This window comes from Atractosteus spatula, chromosome 1 (genome assembly GCF_055471065.1).
Source record: "Atractosteus spatula isolate fAtrSpa1 chromosome 1, fAtrSpa1.hap1, whole genome shotgun sequence".
Lineage (NCBI taxonomy): Eukaryota > Metazoa > Chordata > Actinopteri > Semionotiformes > Lepisosteidae > Atractosteus > Atractosteus spatula.
The window spans coordinates 70,765,343-70,790,812 of NC_142706.1; the positions used below are offsets into that span (position 1 = coordinate 70,765,343).

The 25,470-nt window shown below is 37.0% G+C and overlaps 1 protein-coding gene across 1 annotated transcript in view; it reads right to left on the minus strand.

The window, feature by feature from the left end:
• Positions 1-25,470, minus strand: part of ctnna2 (catenin alpha 2) — a 549,783-nt gene that overhangs the window by 401,843 nt on the left and 122,470 nt on the right. Inside the window, exons 4-6 of the mRNA XM_088930486.1 lie at positions 15,980-16,146; positions 10,860-10,979; positions 9,429-9,695 (exon numbers count right to left, since the gene is read on the minus strand). Coding sequence (XP_088786612.1) covers positions 9,429-9,695; positions 10,860-10,979; positions 15,980-16,146 — 554 coding nt within the window. The remainder of the gene's footprint in view (positions 1-9,428; positions 9,696-10,859; positions 10,980-15,979; positions 16,147-25,470) is intronic.

A 25,470-nucleotide genomic window follows, 5' to 3' on the forward strand; every position in this document is an offset into this window, starting at 1 on the left:
AAAAAGACATACAGTACTAGACCTAGCCTAGAAGGTTTATAATCCAGTATGCTGTAATTATGTGATAACATTATACAGTATGCCTTAAAATATTTTTAGGATAAGATAATGTGTGGTTTTATTTTGTTTTTTAGTTACCTCAGTTGAGAAAACTCCAGTTTTGATAAAAAACAGTAGACAAACATCATTACAGTAATTTTATTTTTATTCTATTATTATAAATGACACTGCCCAGCCAGCGGAGAGTATTAGTAATGCAATGAAAGAGATTCTGAATGCCTCTCTGTGGATATGCTCATTGGTAATAACAGGCAAAGCCACTAACATGAAAGTATTTCGTTTGAAAACAAAATGACCTAGCCAGTTAGTAAATATCAAAAGGCTGATATTTTGCTTCAAGTTTGCTGCAATCAGCAAGTGATTAAAAAAGGAAAACACAGGAGGAACAGTAAATATTACCAGAAAAACTGCAGATGCAAAGCTAGAATTACTTAGTGTACTTTTTTTCATGCGATATTAAACATCAGGCCATTATAATCTGTTTTTTCAGCTAATCAAGGATTGTCTGTTCTTATATATTTTTTTTAAATGAGTGTGCTGTGCTTTAGCAATAATCTGCTCAGTTCCTTTTCATTTAAAGTTACTTAGAGTGAAGTCCGTCCTCTATGCTTCTATAGAAATAAGCTAAAATGTCTGCTTTTAGTTGAAAAGAATAACTACACATAATTATGTACTGTATGTCACAAATCTTCAAAATCTTAAAATTCCTTGAAATCTGCCTGCTACAATGGCTGTTAATGGAGAACGTTTTGTTTCTTTTTATAGTACCTTGATATATTCATGTGATGACAACAGATCTATCAATTGGTTTAATTTCTACGAAGATTTTTTTTTTATCCCATAGAACCCAGAACCACAGAAAAGGAAGCCATTTCAACCGCCTACAGTATGTAGTGCAGTGAGCATCTGAGTAACATGCAGCAATCATGTGCCATTGGCCTCCCTTTACCAATTAGGTGGAGAAGCGAAAATTTACTTCACCATTTGACTTCAGGAAAAAACCCAATGGAACCAGATTAAGCAAGCCCAGAGTTTAATTTAGTCACAGTGCTGGGGTTAAAATTCCTATTATCCCTAAGGATAATGTACTTTACCTGATCTTAAAATTGGAAAACAAAATGGTCAACAAATAATTGAATTTATGATCACCTTTGTTTTTTTAAATTTCAGACTTTCTGCAAACATTTAAAGTAAAATGGTATATGTAATGAGCAAGTCGTCACGACTTATCTGAAAGACAGCAGCCTCTATAGCACATTGTCCGTGTTGTTTGGAGGACATTTAGACTACTCACCAGGCTCGGCCTTGCTTAACGTCTGAATTCCAATAAACTAGTAGTAGTAAGTAGTAACACAGCTATCAAGCCACATTACCTTTAGGATTGATCATTGCTGGAGAAATCATTTATATTGATTCCAAGTGCAGGCAGATACAATTTATAGTACACACGGCTTGTATTTCTGAAGAGGAATGGGGAAATTCAATAATATGATGCTCAGTTCTCCAAGCAACTAGTTTAACCATAGAAATGTGTCCATATTCTAGTACCGTAAAAAGATTGTCCCAGAAATTCCAATAGTTTGTGTAGTAAAGGTGCCTGGGACCTGATAAATAAACACAATTGCTATAAGGGTACAGATTAAGTCTTCTTTAGCACGCAAGCCTGGAATGCACATTGCTAGACGTATGCAGATATAGACTGGAGGGGATGCCAGTCCATGAAAAACACACACATACTCACTCCAAAGCCAGTATTTCCCGAACCCTCTTTACGTACCAGTACAGTATGTCTTTGGACTGTGGAAGGAAACTAGAGCCAACCAATGGAAACAAAAGTGAACACAGGGAGAGCATACAAACTCCACACAGATAGCACCCCAGGTCTGGAATTGAACCCAAAGCCCCAACGCTGCGAGACAGCAATGCTAACCACTAAACCTCCATGCTGCCCTACATACAGTACATACTGTACAGTATATGCAAATGTACAAAAGAACACAAAACAACTACATAACCAGAGCCGGACAAGATTCCAGGTGTGGGCTAAACTGTTTCATTTTAGTTTTCAGACATGATCTTACCAGTGTTGGCCTTTCCATTGATTCTTACTCTTCAGTTGGGTGAACCCTGTCTTTAGCCTGACTGCTTTTGTATGCTACAGGAGAGAACAAATGACTACAGAGACTGGAGATAAGCATAATACTGTCTGTTCTTCAGCTCTGCATACCTGAACAGAATGTTTCATCCTTGAAATGTCATCTCCTTAAAAATATAGATACATTAATAGAAACATTGTCTCACACAAGTACAGCTACTGTATACCAAATCAGAAGGTGCTATAAACTGTTTACTTGACTATACTGTATAACACAAGTCTTACCTTATTTTACTTAAAGGAGTGCACTACTGTATTGTGTCTGTTTTATGTGTGGTCTATGTCATGTAAAGTTACACCAGATCAAGTCAGAAAAAGAAGAATTTAAAGGTGAAAAACTGCCACTGCTTTAATGCAACACTTGCCACTGAGCTATCTCTAGAATGCATTAAAAAATTTCATGAAGAACTGGTTAATGACTAAATTTACACCTTCAGTCTGCTCATTCTTATTGTATGGTAAAGGAAACAGATTCTGACAGCAGTACTTTCACACTCCACAGGAAAAATACTGCTGAGTCTTCTTTGCTCTGCTGAGTCTCATAAAAACGGAAAACACTTTAATGACAACTGCAATGTGAAAAATAGCACCTGATATCATTCATAACACCCCGATCATTAAATTCCCAGCCAGTGCTAGGTATTTATGACTGTGAAAGTCAGAATGATAACTGTGAATCAGCGATGCACATGAAACTAAAAATGATGCCAGCATTTTTGTCCTCCTAAAACTTTAATACTGATGATTAAGTTAACTAGTGAATATATATATATAAACATGCAGATTCTTAGACAGGAGACACACACATAGATCTTAGTTAAAAATTAAATCCCCAGAAAATTCCAACATAAATAATAAAAATATCTTGCACATTTTCAGCAAGCACATGGCCAAACAAAACCATTACCAAGTGCTAATGATATTAGACTGTACTAACCCAGTTTGTGATACTCAGACACATGAAATAAATTGAATCTGAATTTGCAGTTTTATGATAACACTTTTACCATGTGTTCTGTCTAGGACACAATGTGTCAAGCAATAAATTGAAGTTAATATTAGTAAAAGAAAGATCTCAGATAGATTGATATAGGCAAAAATGCCTGTCCATTATCAGATATTCACATATTCCTGGTAAGGTCACAAAAACCCCAAATCTATGAAAAACATAAGCTTTGACTTAAACAAAATGTGCACTTACAGTAATTAGGGAACCAACAGATAACTACAAAAAGAACTGCAAATGAAATGAGAAAAGAATTTCCAAATGTGTTTAAAACACACAAAATTAAACAAACCCAAACTTCTAAACAGGAGTCCTTTCCTTCCAAAAACAGCGACCCTCTCCCCCAATCCTTTTGTAGTTCAGTTCCAGTAAGCTGTCAACGAAATTTCACTTCACACATGCGGAGCTACTAAAAGGTCTTAAACTAGGCTGGACCACTCATTATTCACTTTCTGAGAGTGAAGAGGAGGGCTGGGTGCCATGCATTTAACGGTTCTGTCACTTGAGCTCTATGTGCAGAAAAGTGCTTTTAACCGTTGGAGTATGAAAGTGTAAGGTTTTTAATGTGAGCCAAGAACAGAGAACCTTTCCACACTTTTGGACTGGCTGCATCGCTTTTCAGCCAATTAAGAATCATTTTGAAACTCTTTACTGTCTTGCTCTGGACCATCCTTGACTTTAATTAGCTCATTTAGTTGAAAACTATACTGTAACTGACTAGAAATGTACAGCCCTGAATAAATTACTTTTATGTACAAATTATACACTTAAACAATATATAACAATATATTATATCAATGTTGTATTAGAAGTACATTTATCTATAGTATACCGGATGCTAAAATAATGTTTTCCATCTATCTACTCCTTTGTCAATTGATAAATTGATGGTATCTTTTTCATTGGTTCACTACAATCATAGCAACAATACACAGTGTGCAATAAACTGAATAATAACTAATAGCTAATAATAATCCTAATAGAATAATGACTAATAATAATCCACATATCTTTTTCATTGATTCATTACAATCATAGCAACAGTATACTGTGTGCAGTAAATTGAATAATAACTCATAGCTAATAATAATCCTAACTAATAGAATAATAACTAATAATAATCCACATTGCAACACAGTAAAAGCGTTAAAGCGCAGCACCAATAAGGAACAGAGTGAAGAAACCAATCACAACAGAAACAGACTAAGAAGGAAGGAAGAAGATCCACAAATCCTCTATGTGAATCCGCAGGTGACTCAGACAGGCACTATCATCAAAGACTGTGCTCATTTTCTCTAACCCTGGGGCCCTGTTCACAGAGTGAATGAGCTTGAATGCTCAGAGTAGAAACTTCTGTCTTCTGATACTCCAACACCTCCCAGCAGTCTCCTACACCATGCTAGGGCACTGAGGTCAAATATTGGACATAAAGGAAGAAGTCAGATATTCCCACACCACATACAGTACAGCAACAAACTTCCACTTGAGTCCAGGCTCTGAGAAATGTGGAAAAAAGGCATAACTTTTTTTTCTAAATCTAAACACATTAATGTTGTTACAAGCTAAGGGCTCTAGTAAGAAGACAGAGTTTCAAAGCCACCTAAGAAAAATAACTGCTTTATGAAATTCAAAAGGGAGGTCCTGTGCTCAGTTTTAAATTTACTTCCAGCATCTTTCTGAACTAATCTGTAACTAAATTAGAAATGAAGAAAAGCATTCCAATTAAATAACTATTAAATAAATCCCTTTGCTGAATATCTTTTTAAAGACCTGGCAGCTTCAAAGATTTGTACTAAGCAAAACGGCTTGCATTTAAATACCCACTATAACAAAACAAGTTAACAGGCTTCAAACAATCCTCCTTTCTCTCCACAAACAAAGCCAAAACCAGTGACTCCTGACCAAAAAGTCCAAGATCCTAGCAGCTAGATGGCTGATATTTACTAATCATAACTGAAGCTTTTTTTTTCACAAGACACTTAATAAAAACTCCTGACAGTTTCTAAGCCACTTCTACATTTTTGCGAAGTTTAAGATTTGGCGTAACACTACTCTTGTGTGACATGTTAAAGCCATTCGATTACTTCAATCACTTTGCTGCTAGAAATACATTTGATTTTCTTTCATAACTGTCATTCCTCTTGTATCCTAGTTTTAGTTAATGAATGGAGTGGTTTGCAGGATAATCACAGTTCTCATGGTAGTAAGCTCTCAGCTTTGTTTATTCTCATTATATCAGGAGTCCTTCTGGTTTCCATTCCTAACAAATTTTTAATTACAAAAGTAATTGTTTACCTCAAGGAACCTGTTTAAAAATATCTGTGGTTCTAACTCAGGTAATGATTTGAGCAATCCTAGAAAACTTGCCAGACTGCAGCCCTGAAGAATAAGGAATAAGGAGTCCTTCTTTAGACAGTTTGATCATCAGAAGGCTTTATCAATAGACTTGCACTATCAATACAAGTGGCTTGGGAGAAGAGGGTTTCCTTGTTTAAACAGTTTCTTACATACTGAAATCAAACAGCCTTGAAAATGGTATGACTGTTATTATATGTACTTACACACAACTAGGTTAGATGATACTGAGGCTAATATCTGATAACTTCCATGCTGGTACAATGATGAAATAGGCAATGAACCAGATGATAAGCACCACAGGCACACATATAGTAACAGCACTCTCTAATGTTTTTGAAATGCAAACTGGCCTGATTCTATAAAAAAAAGAAAATAATAAATACATGCACAGTGATTTCTCAAATGAGATTGTACCAAAAGCGTTAATATGTTTATTAGATTTGCTATAAGTGGATAAGAGACAAACCTCATTTACATTTGACAGAATAAATCACATCAGTCTGGATGCTGTTCTTTGTATAGCTTTCTATTCATTTTCTTTAGTACAGTAAATACATGTTCATAAAACATGCAAATACAGTGCTTTCAAAAATATCCCAACAAAATCCCTTTTGTTGAATTACAAAATGACGTACGCACTGAACATTTTAATCAAAATATGAATTCTTAAATGAAACACTTTTATGGATATAAAAGTTAAATGTGAGTGAGAATGGCACAGAAAATTAATTAAAATAAAATAGTTTAATTGAATAAATTGTCACTCTTCAACTCATAACTTGGTAGAGCCAACTTTAGCAACAGCTACAGCCGCAAGTCATTTTGGGTCAGACTTTCTGGGCAATTTTCAAGTCTTGCCACAGATGTTCTATTCAATTCAGGTTAGGACTTTGACTGGGCCTTCGACTTGAGGACATTCACTTTCTTCTTTTTAAGCCACTTCCAGTGTAGCTTTCGCCTTATGCTTTTGGCCACTGTCTTACTGAAACTTTGTGTCCCAGTTTTGGATCTTTACCACACTGAAGCAGGTTTCCCTCACAGGTTTGACTGCACTTTGCTGCATCCATTTCCATCTCAATCATGACAAAGCTTCCCAGTGCTGAGTGTCAGTAATGGTGCCACCACCAATCTTGACAGTAGGAATGGTGCTGAATGGGTGATGCACTGCAGTTTTTGCACTAAACCACAAAACATTTTGTTCCACAGGTTTGCAGTACTGTATTATTTAAATGGATTCCATTTAAAAACCACACAGACCAGCTATGGTTCATAGACATTTTCTTCCATTTCAGCCACAATTCTCTGCAGCTTTCTTAAAGCTGCTGTTGCTCATAGAGTGGCATCCTTAACCAGATTCCTTGCTCCTTATACACCTTCCACTTCTTAATGCTTGACTTCACAGTGCTCAGAGGGATATTCAGTGTTTTGGAAAAGTTTGTATACCCTTTTCTTGGTCAATGCCTTTATACAACTGCATCCCTGGGTTCTTTTTGAAAGTTCCTTAGCCTTCATGGTTGAATCTTTGCACAAAATTCTCTATCTGATTGAGGGGCCTTACAGAGACAGGTATATTTATTATGGAATCATTTGAAACAACATTACTGCACACAGGAAAAGGCCAGTAAATTCACTGTGTGACTTGCCAAAATAGGAATGTATTCCTTAAACTAATTTAGGCTTGTCACAGCAAACTGGGTACATAATGTTGTGATATACAGTATTTTAGGGATTTTAATCTCTTTCACCACTAGATGTGCTGAGTATGAGCACTGGTGTTTTGAATACAAATCTTCATGTAAAAATTCGTACACATCATTTGTAATTCAGAAAAATTACAAATTACAAAAGGGAACATTTTTGCAAAACACAGTGCATATCAAAGAAAATGTAATACTGTAGTATGAAGTGCAATTTATCACAGTTAATATGTTTATAATGTTGTTGAATTGGTTTAGTAAAAAAAAACATGATTCACTGTTGCAAAACACACTAGATATAAAACCCAAGGAAATCTAATTAAATGTTAACTTAGAAAACATTTTAAGAAAGCCAAATATCCTTAAACAAACCTTTAGTGTAGTGCTATATTATTAACAAAAAGGTAAATATTAGATATTCCAGTGTTCTGTAAGAGTTAAATACAGTAATCTGAAAAAATAACAAACTACAGTATCTACCTTGACCACTAGATGTCACCATTTTCCTATGTATCTTAACTGATGCTGCATTACATAAACTATTGAAAATCTGTGCATGGTTTCTTTGAACCATCAACTTAGTAACAACACATGTATAGAATACATATTTGTAAAACTTCTCAATTCACAATTTGACGTATATATTCAAGTTTATGTTTATTTTAAAATTTTCTTTAAAAATAATCTCAAAGTCCAGTTCAAGGTATCAATTTGGTATAACCACCATCTCTATAAATACATATTGCTCCAGCTTTTTTAAGGGAGGGCTTCTGTGCTGCAATTTGCGAACTGCGCATACAGAGTTAAAAAAAAAATTTTTATAGTGAACTGTAAGCAACTGTGGCTTCTGTAATATTTTGCTGGCTCGCTTCACTTCAAAGGAGCTTACTCTCCTCATTATTAAACATACTGATATACAGTATAATAAAACATATTTTTTAACAAGTAAAAGGCCAGCCAACATTATAGTCCTCTTCCTCCATCAGTTAGTGCAAATTCTTTCTTTTTTTTATTGGGTTTCATTTCCCTGTCACAATAGTCAATAGTGACAATATTGAAAACGCTGTCATTCACCCACATAGGTGTCAAGCGAAACTTGGTTATTGCTGCTATATGATGTGATTAAGCCTTTAAATGAACGGCTTTATTTCCACTTTCACTGTAGTTCCATGTAAGGTCTGGGACTATATGAATTGTCATGAATCTGTCAAACTGTTCCCCTGAGATATAATGCAATATACAGTATGCTAAATACCCAGATGTACAGTACCTTCAGTTTTCTTGACTCATGGCAGCCATTATCACCAACCTCATCCCCAGAATCTCAACACATCCTTTGTTACTTCCACTTTTCCATCCTCTCTCTCTCTCACTCCCTTTACCTCATGAGTATCATATAGTCAGTCAGCACATTATATCTGCAGAGAGCTCTCAGATGTCACAGCATGATACGGTGCTTTAGAAGGTGGGGGTTTATTGCTGTCTATAGGATCCATTGATCTCTAGATGAAACAGGCAATCCCCCGCAGGACTGTGGCATCAATCTTCAGGGTATTCAACGACAAAAGATTTTTATTTTAATATTTTAGAGGCAGCAGCTTCTGTGTCTATTTTTATTAGTTAACTGCACTTTGGGGAAAACAGCAGCCATCCCAGCAGGTCTAAAGTGTTCAGAGCCAGGAGCCAATTTATCGTATATAACTATGTACGCATCTAATGTCTTACTATAGCGTTTTATAGAAGATAATTCACTCAGCTGGGTTTCGAAACGTCAGCTGGATAATCCACGCAGTTTTAGGGAAAATAAGCTTGGTTCAAGCAGCTTTTTTTCTTTGCATTTTAGAAAAAGTATGCTCTCGCACTTAAAAGATGAAAACCGCTGAAAGTGTGAGAGCATTTCTCCAATTAGCAACTTTTTGCTGAGGGTGATGAAGGTGAATGATCAGCTTCCGGGCTCCTGTTTTTGTTTTTTTAATTGCTCTGCCTCCCTCTCTCCCTGGTATTTTCTTCTCCGCTTTGAAGTACGCTAGTGAGAGGAGAATCACCCTGCCCCTGCCGGCCCTGGCACTTCAAAGTGCCAAACTGTAACAGACAGTGCAAGTGAGGGCACCAGCGAGGAGCGGAAGGGAGCAAACGGGCCATTAACACTTACGTCAAACTCGTTCAGAGCGGCCGCCAGCTCTCCGATGCCAGTGTGCCCATGCTTTTCGTCCGTGGGGGAGGTGGCCTGGGCGGCGCTGGAGATGCCGGCGATGGCCTCCTGCACCTGCTTGAAAACGTAGTCTCGGTTTGCCCGGGTGGCGGCGACGTCAGGGTGGCGCAGGAAGGCCTGTGATGCTGTGTACAGCATGGTTGCATTTTTCTTAAGGGCACCTCGAGCTGCTGCCATCTCATCCCTGCAGTGGGGATCCTTCAACTCCTGGAGGGGAGGGGGGGGGAGAAAAACGATTATTCCTAGAAACCAAGAGGTCTGTTAAGTGCTTGGGTGAAGTAAAAGAAAAAAATAAATCATGATTATGTACTGTAGATAGAGCCGCTGACTATTTTATGGATTAAATAAAGAAATGATCTTAAATAGATTTTTTTTTAAATAAACCCATTATTTATCAAATAATAATATAAATATGTAAATACATGACATTTATTGCAGATAAAATAAAAGAATTGGCTTTAGCAGGCAATTCAAGTGATCGTGTTTCAGAGGGAGAAGGTAATTAAGTGGAGGCACAGTGCTTTTCAAATTAATTCTGCATACATAAAGCTATCATGACAGTATTTGGATGACTGACTCACAAATCCTACAGTCTTCCAATAAAGCACTTTTAATCTTTTTGGAGAGTTGAATTAATTGTACAGGACAGTTAAAAGACAAAGATATAATAGGTAATTTATAAATCTATTATAATTGCAATGTAATATGTACAGTACATTAAATAGGTGACTTCTATTTTCTATAGCCTACTGTATCCATCCATTTTCTAACAACTTCTTCCAATACAGGGTCTTGTGGCAGCCAAGGCCAATCAGGCAAACAACGGGTACAAGGTAGGTTATACCCTGGATGGGGTGCCAGTCCATCAGCAGGGCACACACACATACTGTACTGTACCAACACAAATACACACACACACACGCACACATGCACTCCTTGAGCTTATTTTACTAGTAACCAATTAACCTACCCGTATATTTTTGGACTGTGGGAGGAAACCCACACAAACACAAGGAGAAAACACCAATTCCATTCCAGTCCAGAATTAAACCCAGGGTCCCAGAGCTGAGAGGCAGGAATGCTATCCACTTTCTATTTGCTGTTTATTTTTCCAATTAAACCTGGAGTCAATTATGAATGTACTTCTATAATGTATTATTAAATAAAACATAATTGTACATATCTGATCCTTAGCACAATCATTATCATGCTAATTACTAGTGTAATTACTGGTGTAATAGTGTGCAATTTCACTATACCTCTATTTGCCACGTCATGTTTAAGAATTTCCTAAATTAATAGACTGCGATAGTCATACTTTATGCATTTTGTTTTACACCTATGGCACACAGAGTTACAGATCTTTCTCACCTGCTGCCTTCTGGCTGCTACGTAATTAAGTTTGACCATTTCCTTTCCAAACTCCTTGAAGCGGTTGGCCAGGTCCTGCTCGTTGGTGGCATTTTTCACAGCCTCAAGAGCTTCTTCCACCTGTCCAATTAAAACACAACATTGTCAGATCTCATCCCTACTACATATTGCCGTGTTTTAATTCTTGACTAAAACACTTGCCCAGATATTTATAGAACTAAAAACCATTCCCTTGTTCAGGAATCTCATCATAAATGAAATATCTCATTCATAATTCACATCTCATTCAATCTGACATTACCCTGAGTAGTAAACAGTTTGAACAGCCATTTGCTCTTAGTGTTAGATAACTTAAATTAACTTACAACAAATAATAAAAGTTGGATTTAACTCTTATTAAGATACAGAAATCAGAGACTATACATACTGTGTATATATGATATACTGAGCATACAAAAGAAACACTGTTCAGGATTATGTTGTTTTGGAGACCGTAGGTCACTATAAAATACATGATGAAACAATATTAATTAAATTTGACCACAATTATAGAAAGCTCATTGGTATAACAAGTAAGCTGATAAATTGGTCAAATGTTCCTTATGTGATGTGTGGCAGATACCACTAGGGGATGCCAAACTAGTTTCAGAGACACAAGACTCGGTTCAATTGTAAAATAATTCACCTGGGATGGACAATTGTTTACTCAATTGAACTGGAACATTTTCATTTTCACACGGGGTTTGCTGTATACAGTACAAGACTGTACTGTAACACAGCAGCTGGGAACACTAGTAATACAGGAGTTTGAGAGTTAAGTAGCCACCCTTTATGGCAGCTTTACTATTTTATTTGCAATTTGATGCTGCAAACTGCTCTGCTATCCTGGTGTTTATAGAAAGAACACATTTTAGTTAGAACCCGAGAGAGACCACGTTTATTTTTGTTGCTTTGTATCACTTTGTATTTAGAAGTGTATCAATTAAGCCAAGAAGTCATCTCTCAATAATTCAGCTTTCAGATTCAGATGCTATGTACTGTAGCAAAGCGGGGATTTAAAACGGGTGAATTCCCAGGGGCGAGGTCATTTCATTTAGGAAAATTACATTCCTAGGATTCTCACAAGGAAACCACTACATTGGCTGAACCTGGTCACTTATAAAAAGTTACTAGGACAGTGAGGGGGTCTTTTTCACAAGACCCTCACAGTTTAAGAAGACAGTAAGCATTTAAAAAGAAGAAAGACGATTCAAGAGATAATGGTTTTGGTTAAATATCACTAACCAGAGGGAGCGTAAAAAGGGATAAAACTGGTAGCAGCCTTGGTCGTTTTCTGGGTCGGGACACCGGTAAATAAGAAGATGGGTAATGAGCGTACCTGGCCAACTGGAATCGACTGAGAGAGCTCATTGCCACTGCTATCCAGGGAGATATAGTTACAGTGTACTGTATGTGGAGACCCCTTGCCACGCTATCGTATAGAGGATCTACCACATCCCACCAAAGGCAAAGATCTACCACACCTGGTGGCAGTGTGTTGGGATTCACTATTGGTAAATCTAAGTGTTGGTCAAGTTTTTAAACTTTGGAAAATCGCCATGGGCATTGAAGATTAAGGTCCTGTACTGAAACAAGTGATCAGCACACGAGGTTTGAAGAAGAAGGTGGAGCCTTGGAAGAGCTCTTGTTGGAAATGATCCCTGATGACAACTCAGTCCTGTTCTTGATGGCCCGCTCAGTCTAACAGCTGTAACCCCACATGAGCACGCACCGGGCTGATGCACATGCGAGGTTTTGGGGGGGTTGCATGGTGTGAGAAGCCCAAACTCTAGGCACTCTGTTGTAGCCGCTAAGCATAAAAATAACAGAAGCATAACGTCTCTGAAAGTCATAAGCAATATTAATTTAGGAATATAATATATTGTACATACTGTATATGGCTGATAGTGGTAGCTAAAAATAAACAAATACTGTACATAATATTCCACCTTCTTCATAAACATTTTATGCATCAAAGTCTTGAAATCATTTACTATTACTATTTTGGAAACTTGTTGACATGCTTGTTTTGACTATATTAAGTTTATATACTTTTCTATGAATATTTGTATTGTTTAAAATCCACATAATATGGAATATTAAAATGGAATCGTGTAACGTAAGAAATTAATAACAATATTAATTTACGCTTCCAAATATAATATATTTATATAGCTGGTGGTACAGTATCTTATGCTAAATTTGTAATGTTTTCAATTTTACAGTTTACTGTTTAAACTGAAAACTTATCTGAGATTTCATTTCTTTTGCCTTAGGATTTGGAGTGGCTTCAATACCAAAACAATTAATTTTACCACTATGAAAACAGGTTATTTTTTTACACCTGCAAAGGTCTATAAAAAAGAAGTACTGTAAGCTCTTCATGAGGTTGGTACTGTATTGATGAAGATTTTTTATCTGTGCAAGTGAGAACAGCCACAGACCAGTGATGTCTTTCTAAGGTTTTTGTGAATGCTAACTGTGCACACTATAGATTTCGCATATTTCAATGTGTTGCCCTTGTGATTTTTTTTCTTTTCTCATCTCCCTCAGAAAAAAGAAAATCATCTTCTTCCTAAAGCCGCACTGCATCAATGTATTCCCTCTACAGTTAATGGGGCTAGCTATGAGAAACTCAAAGTACCAGTAAACAGCCCCACATATCCAATTACCAGTCCATGAGAAACTAACCTCGGGTTGTTTCCTTTGATTACAAATATACAGAGATTGTTAAAATGCAAAGTTATGAATTTAAGATTTATCATAAGTGCCTGAAGGGAGAGGGTTCAACTTGCTTTCCTGGTATTAAGACTAAAGCAAGTAATAATGTGAAAAATTAGTATTACAATATCCAAAAGTGAAATAGAAACAAATTGTCATACCATCTGACAAACATTCACCTCAATAAATCTTTACTAGGGTTGAAATGCATGGCTAGATTTAAATGTGAAATATGTTGCTTTACACATCATTGGGTCTAATGCTATCACATCCAGATATTCAGGCTTTAAGAAAACACAACTTTAATCGCTTTAAGCACAGATTAGCATGCTAGAAAGAACCTTCAGTGTCTTAATAAAAAAACTAACAGTGCAAGACCTAAAATTCTTTTTATGATACAGATTATAGTTTTCTTTTTTCTATCTCTGCAATTTCTAGAACAGAAAAATAGAGCTTGATGCTGATGCTTGTATAATGTTTCTAAAACATTAAATCACATTTAATTTTTAATTAATGAATCAATGGTGATCTGCACTTTATTGGCTACATTATGTTGTGAACTGTTAGAAAGTAATGATACAGCATAATAATCTCCAAAGGCTGAATGATAAGTGAAAAATCATCAGTTTAAAGTGTGGTGCAATGTATTTATTTGAAATGACTTGTGCATTTCTTCTAGCTTAAAACTATAAAACCAGGTGCCACCAGAGGGCAGCTCCTCCTTTAAATGATAATTTGGGCACCAGCTAAGGGGAGCTGAATGCTAGTGAGAAAACTCCACCTTGTTATACAGACCACACAACAGAAAATGGTTACCAGCTGAATAACCAAAATGACAGACACAAAAAAGAAACACAGGGAAGTGAAGAATGCGATATTCAGACACACATGAGTTTTTGCAGATCAAATGGTAAAGAACATGCAAAAAACACATCAGTGTAAGAACAAAAAATGAGAGGCAGAAACAGCACACCTTGCACTGGACTGGACTGTGATAAGGGATTAACTTTTTTACAGAAAATTCACAAAAGCCCCAAAATATTCCTGAACCTGTCTGTAATGCACATTTTAGAGGATAACTTTCTCTATATATCTGATACAATGGCAATGAAAATTAACCTGACTCTTGTCCTGTTTTAGATGTTAGTGAAAATATCTTAATTTAATCAACTTATATAGAATATTAATACTCAATCATACATAGTAACTAAAGGAATGTTTCATAGCTGAAAATAAAAATAAGTTTCTGAATGTCATTAAAATTATATTTAGATATTAATTTAAACATAGTATATTTATTAAGCTGGTAGTCATAGAGTATTCCGCTTTCTTCGTAAAACATCTGCAACAAAATCTTTAACATTGTCCCTTGTTGTGGTTATTTTTGACACATTTTGAAACATTCAATACTACTGTCCTCTTTTTTAACATACATGTATTTGCTTTTAAACAGAATTCGTTTTTAAAGCCACTATGTATAATATATTAGGCTATAAGTTATATGTTATATTTAATCAAAACCTAAAATAAAATGATGTTATCTAATTGCCATTTACACAGATACTAATAATTCTGTGTACTGTATTAAAAGATAAATGAAAAATTATGTTAGTGTTACTGTACAGTATGGCTAGATGAGTAAAGTACTAATAGGTTAATACACACATAATTTGTATGAAAATAAAATTGTACATTATGTTAGACATTTTACAAAGTAATGCAGTCCTGAATCAGATTATTTGAAAAAAGAAAAAGCTGCTGGGCGGTGTAACATGGCTTGCTCTTTGCAGTACGGCGCATTATGCCTCGATCATCTTGATTGGCTGCACCTCTACGGTGAGCTGAATTGGTCTCAGCACTATCATCGTATCTAGTTTTGTTCAAGAAATGAAAAAAAAACATGTATTCAACTGCACTCTGAAAAATCCCCCCCACCAGAGAAGTTAAATTACTTACCCTCGAAAATGTTCACGTTTCAATGACTGTATATAAATCATCAATGTTTCTCGTGCATTGAAAAAAGTTTTGTACCACAAGTTTTATCACACAGTTTGAGATTGAATTAAAAAATTAAAAAACTTTGTTTCTGGTCATTGTTGGAATCGGCGCCCTTTTCCATTGTCAAAACTACATTTTTGACCTTGGAAACCTCAATGAATAAATAACCCAGATACTGAAATAAAGAGAATCACAAAGCCCAATCTTTCTTACAAAGAGCAAAGGTCAGAAATGCATTTCCGGAACAACTCTTTTACCCTTCTTTATTTGTTTTTTACCAAAACAATGTACCCTATCCTTTGGCTTAAGTTGTGCACGGAACCTGCTATGAAAGACAACTGATCCCCCCCAAAAAAACGTACAATCTTGAGGTGAGCCAGCAGCCTCATGACATCAGCCATGTCAGCCAGGATCAGAAGACGAGTTACAGCAGACAGCAAGGCTCGGGCAGCTCGGACCATGGTGCCACGCTTCACAGAGGAGCACGGGTCATCAGCAAACTCAGAGGACGCCACCCTCATGGTCTCACCTGCAAAGCAAGAGAAAATGTTTGAGGGTTGGGAAAGAGAAGGTAAACTATCGCTGAAGCCTAGTCTGATCTCGTTCAGGAGAAGCCTTGGATATTTGATGGTCGCTGATTGGCAGGGGAACTACAGAAAATTTGGCTGGAGAGGAAGATGCATCAATTTTCAAGTCCTCGAGTACAGTAAGTTCCACCTAAAGCTGATTTCTGAATTAACAGTAATTTCAACCTGGATAAGGAATTTGAGAAAATATCTCTACAAAGACAGATAATGTGAGGATGGAAATCCCTTTTTTTTTCGTAAACCAAATGGCATCTATTTGTTTCTGGCCAGCTTTCAGCTCCTTCTAGCCAAGAACAATAAATACAAAACAGGATAGGAGTTAATGTGAAGTCCCAACACAGAGTAAAAGCAAACGCGTGTGTGTCATGGGTTTGGTGGGGGATAACAGAATACTATACAGCGAATTAGAAACAAATACAAATAATCTGCATGAGGAACTGGGATGCATAGCAGAATGGTGTAGCGTTCTGAATTACTGTTCCTGATTGGTATTGGCCTAGATCTGACTCGGTCATGAGAGTAATAAGAGTGAGAGGAGGTTAGCAGCTGTGGCTCCAAAACAAATTGCTCTGGTCAGCAGCTAGCTGACTGCCAGGGGATCAGAGGCAAAGTAAAGGCTGAATTTTTAAAGCTAAAAGGTATTCTTACAATGCAGGATTATTTTTATTGTATTGACTTAACCACTCATTACCTGTTCCCTTCCATCAGAAGGGAGATCTGTAAAACTTGTGAGTCTTTCCTTTCCTTTTTTTGAGGGGAGATTGGCTTTTATTTTCCAGAGAAAAAGCAAACACTTCACAAGGGGGATCATTGCATTTCATTGTTTCAAACTTTCTGCTGCATTGGCATTGACTTGCAGTATGTGAATTCAGACAGTTATGCACTAGAACAGCAGGGACCATTTGAATAATACATTATAACATTTTGAAATATTGTTAATGAGTATGAAACATTTATTGCAATAATTTAATTTTGTCATACTAACATTAATCTTGTAACAAATGGAACACGCATATTGTTTCCTAAGCTTCTGAAGAATGAATGCTCAATTTACTCAAGGGTGCACCAAGAATTGCTTTTACAAAGAAAATGTCATCTATTCTGCCATTTGAATATGATGGAGAACGATATTTTAATGAAGCTTGAGAGTCAATGTTTAAGCTATTAAGGTTCTCTAAATTATTAGAATGTAAATGGTATTGTAGTTTAATTACCCAAAGTAATAGTGGATGACTTGCAAATCACAATGCCTTGGCTGCAATAAGCCACCCCTGTGTGATAAACAGAATGACATGTTCATTCTACTGCCTGAAATGTGGGGATTTCTTCATTAAGTACATTACTAACAGGAAAACTCCCCAAAAGCCACACAGATTGCAAATAATGAGGTGCAAGAAAAAAATCCACAAGCATTAGTTATGTACATGTATATCTGAGGCAAAATCAAATTACTTTTCGCTTCATAGGCACAGTATGAGACAAATCCAGGAGACAGTGTAAATGTAGAGTGAAAAAAATCACGAGTCATAGTTCTGAGTACCAAAGTATGTAAACCAAGTTAAACTGCACAGACTGGTAGACTGTGACTGTCTTTTCATGTGTATCTTTTGAGTTTAAAAATGTATAAACTAAAACTGGGATTAACTTTTTCTCTGACAAAAATTAAAAGAAGTTTCCAACAGTTGCAACAACTGCAACAATACTGTCTTCTTGCCTCCTCTGTTATACAGTATATTGCACTGTACAGTATGTCTGGTCATTACCACAGATATTACTTTTCACCAGTCTGCATTCCTTTTCAATGCTTTGGGGAAGTATTTCAGTTAATATGGTTATTTATTACAGCTCCCCACTGAGTTCACCTGATACAGTACCAATCTAGGCTTTACAATAATTATTTGCCCTCCGAAACCTGTGAATACTGTGTGACAGCAGGTGTTAGTGTAATATGAAGCTCAAAATAAATAAAGTGGTTAGAAAACTAATGGGAAAATGCCTTACTACTACAGTGATTCAGCTGCTGAATGTACACCTCTGTGCTTCATGTTCACAAGAAGAGAATTCTGCCCCCTGGTGGAATCTTGCTTGTGATTACTTGAAGCAGCAGCATCAATTCTCTCAGATGTCTCTTTTTATTTGGATTATTCTGTTTTCTCATGCTTTCTCAATACTTGTAAAATTCTCCAATTCTTTATACTGTACTTGTTTCATTACTGTGTTAAATAGTCCCCTAGTTTGACCATGTCTATACCTCTTATTTTGTATATAGATCATAGCTTCTCATTCTCCTTTGTTCTAGACTGAAGATATTTAGCTCTTTTAACCTATCCACATATGACATATCCTCATATGAGACCTAGACTTATTCTTATTGCTCTTTAGAACTCTTTCTAAGACTATAATATCATTTTTGTGACACAGTGCATGGGCGGAGCGGTGGCTCTGTGACTAAGGCTCTGCACCTGTGGCTGGAAGGTTGCCGGTTCATATCCTGTGGCCAGGAGAGGAGTCCTACTCCATTGGGTCCCTGAGCAAGGCCCTTAAGCCCAACTACTCCAGGGGTACTGTATAAATGGCTGACCCTGTGCTCTGACCCCAAGCTTCTCTCCCTGTCTGTGTGTGTTTAATGGAGAGCAAGTTAGGGTATGCAAAAAAGACAAATTCCTAATACAAGAAATTATATATGACCAATAAAGACACTGGCTTCCTGTCAAATTCCGTGTGGACTTTAAAATCCTCATGCTCACCTATAAGGCTCTGCATGGCTTGGCACCTCAGTGCCTGTCTGAACTATTATCGCCCTACTCCCCACCTCGCAACCTTCGCTCTTCTAATTCTGGTCTCCTGACTGTCCCCCAAGCCTGTCTACACTGTATGGATGACAGGGCCTTCTCCTGTTATGCCCCCAAGTTCTGTAACTCTCTCCCCAAGGATATCAGAGAGTCACCTTCTCTAAACTCCTTCAAATCCAGACTCAAAGCCTTCTTATTTAGAAGATCCTTTACTTTAACTGGTTCCATTCTTTACCCCTCTGCTCCTACTATACTTAGTACCCCCATCCACGGTCTTGTCTGCGTATTGTAATTGTCTTTTATCTTGTGTATTCATTGTATTTATGGTTGTTGTCATTCTGTAAAGTGCTTTAAAAAGCCACCTTTAAAGGCGCTATATAAAATGAAGTGTATTATTATTATTTATTATAAAAAGGTGGTGGTGATTTGGATTTAAAAATAATGCTGGGATAAAATACAATTGGTTATCCACCAAAAGAAAGCTTTCTAAAAGAAAAGGAAGGATTTGCATTAACTGCTCAATCCAGTGATAATAGGTGTGGGCATCAATGCTTGAGGTCTCTAGACATAAATTATAAAGAGGAACTGATGATCTTGCAATGAAGTATTGGTAGTTGCATCTACCCATCTGTTGCTAAGACATATGAGGCTCTTACAAATTCATATCCTTCAAAATCATTAAGCGAATGTGTATATCATAAGACAAAATAAAAGTCAACTAAATCTTTATACAGTATTTTGCCAGTTACTGAATCGCAAGTAATTATGATCTGACAGAGAACACAGCTTCTGATTCAATTCTCATTTAATCCTTTTTAAGTAAAACATCTGTTCCTGACATATTACACAGACACTAAACGAATTGTGTATTATTCATACAAAATGAAAGTCAGGAGCAAAATGTAGTTAATGACTAAGCCTTGTACCACTCTTAACCACTGCTGTTTTTCTTAATAAGACATTGTGCAATTAGAGACCAGGTCTAAAGTCAGGAGACTGGATTCCTGATCTTATCACTTTCAATAGCAGAGCTATAGCATTTTAGAAAAATCGGTCAATGATATACTGTACCACATTACCCTTCATTATTAACGTAGTACAAATGGGTGAAATCGGGTGTCATTACTGTGATTTCAAGAACTATAGTGCCTGTTCTACCAGTCTTCTAGCTACAGTATTTTCTCAAAATGATTTTGAATATAAAGTATGTGGAAAACCTTATCATTTCTTTTTTCTTCTCGAATTTCGTTGATTTATAAATTGGAGGAGCTAAGGAACTGAGCTGTCTGTCATTCAGCAGGTGTGAAGTTGCTGGGAAACAAAAGAGAACCATATTGTCACGATCGCTAACCCCTCCTCTTAAGGGCGCTCCAGCCCTTCCTCGTTCCCTCTCATTATCTGCACCTGTTCCCTATTCCCGTTCCCCCTTAAAAGCCAGACGCGGACCTCACTCCTGGCTCCTCATTGATTTCCGCATCATGAGAGTCCGGGGTCCTGCTGCGTCTGGCTCCGTTATGGTTTTACTCTTCTGTTCCTGATTCCCCTCCCTTCGCCGGTCCCGACCCGGTTCGTGTTTTAACTCCCTGGATGGATCCCCTGGCCTTGGACTCTACCCTTTGTCTCGGATTACTCTTTTGGATTTCGCCTTGTTTGTTCACCCCGGATTCACTCCCCCTGGACACCAGCACTGCATGGACAAGCCCCCCGTCTCCAGACCCTCTCCCGCATGACTTTTTCCCTAGTGTATCTTCACTATTCTGGATTGCGTCGTCCGCATAGGGCCCAGAAGGAACTGCTACGTGACACATATCTGCTCGCCACACGTCACAGCAGCCTATGCACAAACTTCATTAAGCCAGCTGCTCACACTGAAGCACCTCTGTCTAGTTGGAAAAAAGCTGAAAGTGAGTATTGCAGCCTTCAGGATTCACACTTCATTAGATAATCAAACTTTTAATGTTGCATAAATTACGATTGAACTAGGAATACTAACTATTTATGAGGATGGATATGTTAATTGGAGATTTAGAGAAATGAAATTTAGGCTCATTCCCATTCATTTCAAATTGCAATGTGATGCACAATCCTAAATTATCAGATTCCAGTGTGCCATAAACATTTTTATATGGAACCTGATATCTTGGCTCAGCACATTCTAAAGTGCTTTTAAAATTTTGCTCACAAAGGGTTGGATGGACTATTCCACAAAACCTTTGGTGAAAAGCCCCTTACAGCAAACTGAATGTTTCATCACATTCCTCTGTACGCCTTCTCTGACTGGCAGAAATGAACTTGAAGAGAAGAGCCAACAAAACCAATTAGCAGTGCATGCGTTCACATTAATTTGCACTAAATAATGAAGCACAGTTCCAAGAAGGGCTATAGCTGAAGTTAACAACCTTCTGGCTTGCTAAGGTGACAGACAGAGTTTCCATATTAGTCTAAACCTTCTTGACAAGATCCTGCAGAGACTCTCTTAAAAGCCTGCAGTAATCTCTACACACTGTTGAGGGAGAAATAATCACATCCCCTCTCCAGGCAATAGACAGGTTCATATTCTTCATTACTGAAAACTAAGCTCCAGAACACAAAAAAAGGAAAGGGGGTGGTTGGAGTTAATATTTGAAGATGTCTGACACAGTGCTCAGAAACCCTTGAGGCTTTAAGTGCACTGTAAAAATAATAAAATGACCTTCCTAAATAATTGTCTTAGTAAAAAGAGTTCTCTGTGCTACAGTACATTCATTAGAAATGGTGCGCATTAAGATGGGTATTTCTGAAACTAAAACTGGAATGCCAAGAAACAGTCAAGAATCAATAAACTGGTTAAACAGGGGTTAAGTACGCCTAATGAAGAGCTCAGACGGAGAGAAAACCTAAAGAAACAGGTACTCCAGGTATTTCAGGGACTCTGAGCCCTAGACTGGCCACACTGGAAAATGCCCTTGAGTCAGACCAAAACTACTGAAATGAATCAGAAGTGAATCACAAACCAGAGGACATGCGTTGGAAAGCATTTAAAACTGAGGAGGTACATTTTCGCACAAGGGTCGTGGAAGCCTAGGAGCAAACTGCCCAGCAATGTTGTTGAAGCTGATACCCTGTCTTTCAAAAATGGTTGAATGAGACCTTTTTATTGATTTCCTACCAGTAACAAAGCTACACAGAAGGGCTGATCTACAGGCCAGGCAGGTCCTTATCAATGACACCCCCAGTGAAAAGATAATCGCATTATTCTACTCGGGGTAAATAATTATGGTTGGGGATTTATTGATGAAATTATATATGTTTGTATCATGTTAACTGTAACATATACACATATACTTTCAGTTTACCTTCAGTTTCCATACCTTTTACATTTATATATTACGTTCGTCAAAATGTACTATAAATCGATTCATGTAAGAAAGAATGCAGGTTCAGATAATCTGTGTGGCTGTCAAAGTTCTGCAGTCTTGCGCAGATCAGATACAGTATATGATGTTTTTCGTCTCCTTTTTCAGATTTCCTTAAATTTATAAACCATTGCCTCTCTCTGGAAGAAATCTATTATTATTCCTATTTGAAAAAATGCCAGGCCATGTGAGATTAACAGGTACCTGCCAGTTGGTCTCACATCTCTGCCAGTGAAAATTCTGGAGACAGCAGAACCTTATTGACCCTTTGCAGTTGGCATACAGAGAAAGGAGGGGAGAAGATGTTAATAATACTTCTTAAACATGGCCGATCAGCATCTCGACCAAGCAAAGACATTTGTAAGAATGTTATGTGTTGATTTTTCCTCTGCTTTCAATACAATTTAATCACTCTTGCTAGCACAGAAAATCTCAAAGAACTTCAAATTAAATGAAAACGTAGTAAAATGGGTTATTATAAATAATTCTGCTACATAGTGTGCTGAGCTCTCTTTGATGTTAAATGTTTTAAAAAACAAATTGAAATTTAGAAAACAAAGCAACTCCCATCCAACCTTCTGTAATTAATTGTCGGATACTGTAGAGGTTGTGAATTGCAAGTACTTGGGGCTGGTCATAAACAAAATAGTGAGATAGGACAAATATTGTGCACCATTAAAAAAAAGTACACAGATGGATTTTTTCTTAGGAAATTTTAAGGTAGGTAGAACTATTTTAACATTATTCTACAAATCATTTATTGAAAGTATTTTAACATACTGTATTGTCTCACTTGTTGCATCAGTACAAGTATTGGTAGTAGTAATAGGTTGGGAAAATTGTGAAGATGGGCAGCAGAATTATTGCAGCAAATCAAATCAATCTAAATATCCTCTTCACACAGAGGGTTGTAACGAAGGTTAAGATCAGTATGGAGTGTGTGGCACACCTGCTTCTCTGTGAATTCTTACTCCCGTCTTTCATCCCCTGTGCAGTACTCTGCTGTACTGTCTTCTTGTTGGCAATGTTTTTGTGTCTTTGTTGTTTTGTCGTACTGGATTGGGCACTAAAACAAATTTCCCCCAAGAGACAATAAAGCTTGAATTGATTTAATCATCTAACGAATCTGATTTAAAAAAAAACAGACATTTAGGAAAACATCTAGACTGCTTTTAAAAGTCCAACAATCTCTGATGGCATGTAAACTGCAACGATCAGCTAAAAGCTGAAAATCGGAAGGCCGTCTTTCTTTGAAGAGAGAAAGCATAATTAGAAAAAAACAACAATCTAAAAAAGTCGACTGTTCTTCAAAGCATCCTGTTGTAACTCCTGTAATGTAAAGCAAATCTGTAAAACTATTCACACAAGAGTAAGCAATTACAATGCATTCTTTGTGCCGCTGATTGATTTTGCTGCAATTCAACATAAAATAGTTGAAAGTTTTCTAAAGGTCTGTCTTTCACATAACAAACAATATCTGTACGTTTAGATGTATAAAGTATAGGCTTTAAACTATTAATAATTTGGAAAAACTCCATGTGAACAGAATCTCAGCAAGATGAAACTTTTATGGGTGCCCACTGATTTTCATTCATATGCCATGAATGGCAGTAGCCTCACTACTAATAAGTAATAATACATTAATTAGATATTGTTGAACAGAGACTAGAGTTACAGGAAGTTATTTCTACAAGGATTTTTAAAAACATACCACCTGCATTTTACTGAGATTGCAAGTACGTTTGATGAAGGTATTGGTAATGTAGTCCTGCATTCCTCTTTTTCCCTTTGGGTATATTTCGATACAAATGCAGTGCTGCACTGCTGTATATCTGCCAAAGATAAGCATTATTAAATATCTTCGGCACAGGAAAGGACAGAAATAAATCAGGAGGAAGTGAGAGACAAGCTGATATTCCAAGGAGAGATAAAGTACAACAGAGATTTCAATATGATTTGAGGGCGATATTGAGAAATCATTGGGACAGAACAAAGCACTGGATTTTAAATATCACAAGTTTTAAAATCTAAAAAAAGTAAAATGTAATAATTCTTTTATCCAAAACCCTAAATATTGCATATGGAGGGACCAAGGTGTTTTAAAGTAAGCATTTGACAATCACCTAAGATGAATCTACAATTTTGGGACTTAAAGAGGGCTGCAAACTAGAGTAGGCTCATTGATCCAAGGATGACATCAGGCCGCTTTCTGATAGAAGTCAGGGAATCACCTTCAACAGCATACTGTAGCTAGCCAGCCCTGTTCCATACACACACAATACTCACATTATACAAAGAAGTGCCTCCTGTTCTTGGTTGTAAGGCACTTAAACAGGTCACTTCTGTTCTTTGGTTTGTGTTTCACTGTTGTATTCTGAAGAATTTCAGTTGACTGACTTTGTCAGTGCCTTTGAGGATGTTAAATATTTGGATCAGGCCCCCTTGTAAGCATCTGTGTGCAAGTCTAAAAACCTTCTGATCCTTTAGCCTGTCAGTGTAGGACATTCCTTTAATCCTGTTTGCCTTTTATATTTCTTCCTCACATTGTCTACAAGATGTAAATGAGGTGTCAACATAACACCAAATTCTTCTTTAAGACACTTCAAGGTCAGCTTTTTCCATTCTGTATACTTACTGTATATGTTTATGTTTTTTGTCACTGCACATTCAGTATACGGTAATAGGACAAGTAATAGGTTTTTTCATGCTGAAAAGAGAAGAAAGGAATGTTATGGTGTTTCCTTTCTTCTCTTTTCAGCATGGAATAAACCTATTACTTGTTTCTTTGCAGCCTACGCATGCTGACGCAGCTACCCACCTGAACTACATATACGGTAATACTTATTAACATTGTAGCGGCGAGGCTTAATAATAAGGCAGAATTAAGTGTTTCTGAGCTTCCCAAATGAGGCCCCATTTCTCTGTTCATCTCTGTGGTGCAGCCACAGAGAAACTATTCATGCAAGATGATTTAAGGTTTCCTAGGACAGCTCCCAAAGGGGGATGCACTTAGCTAAGTCTGGCTATCATGATCAATGGTCATCCACTGGCGCCTATCAGTCTAGGGAGTGCCGGATGG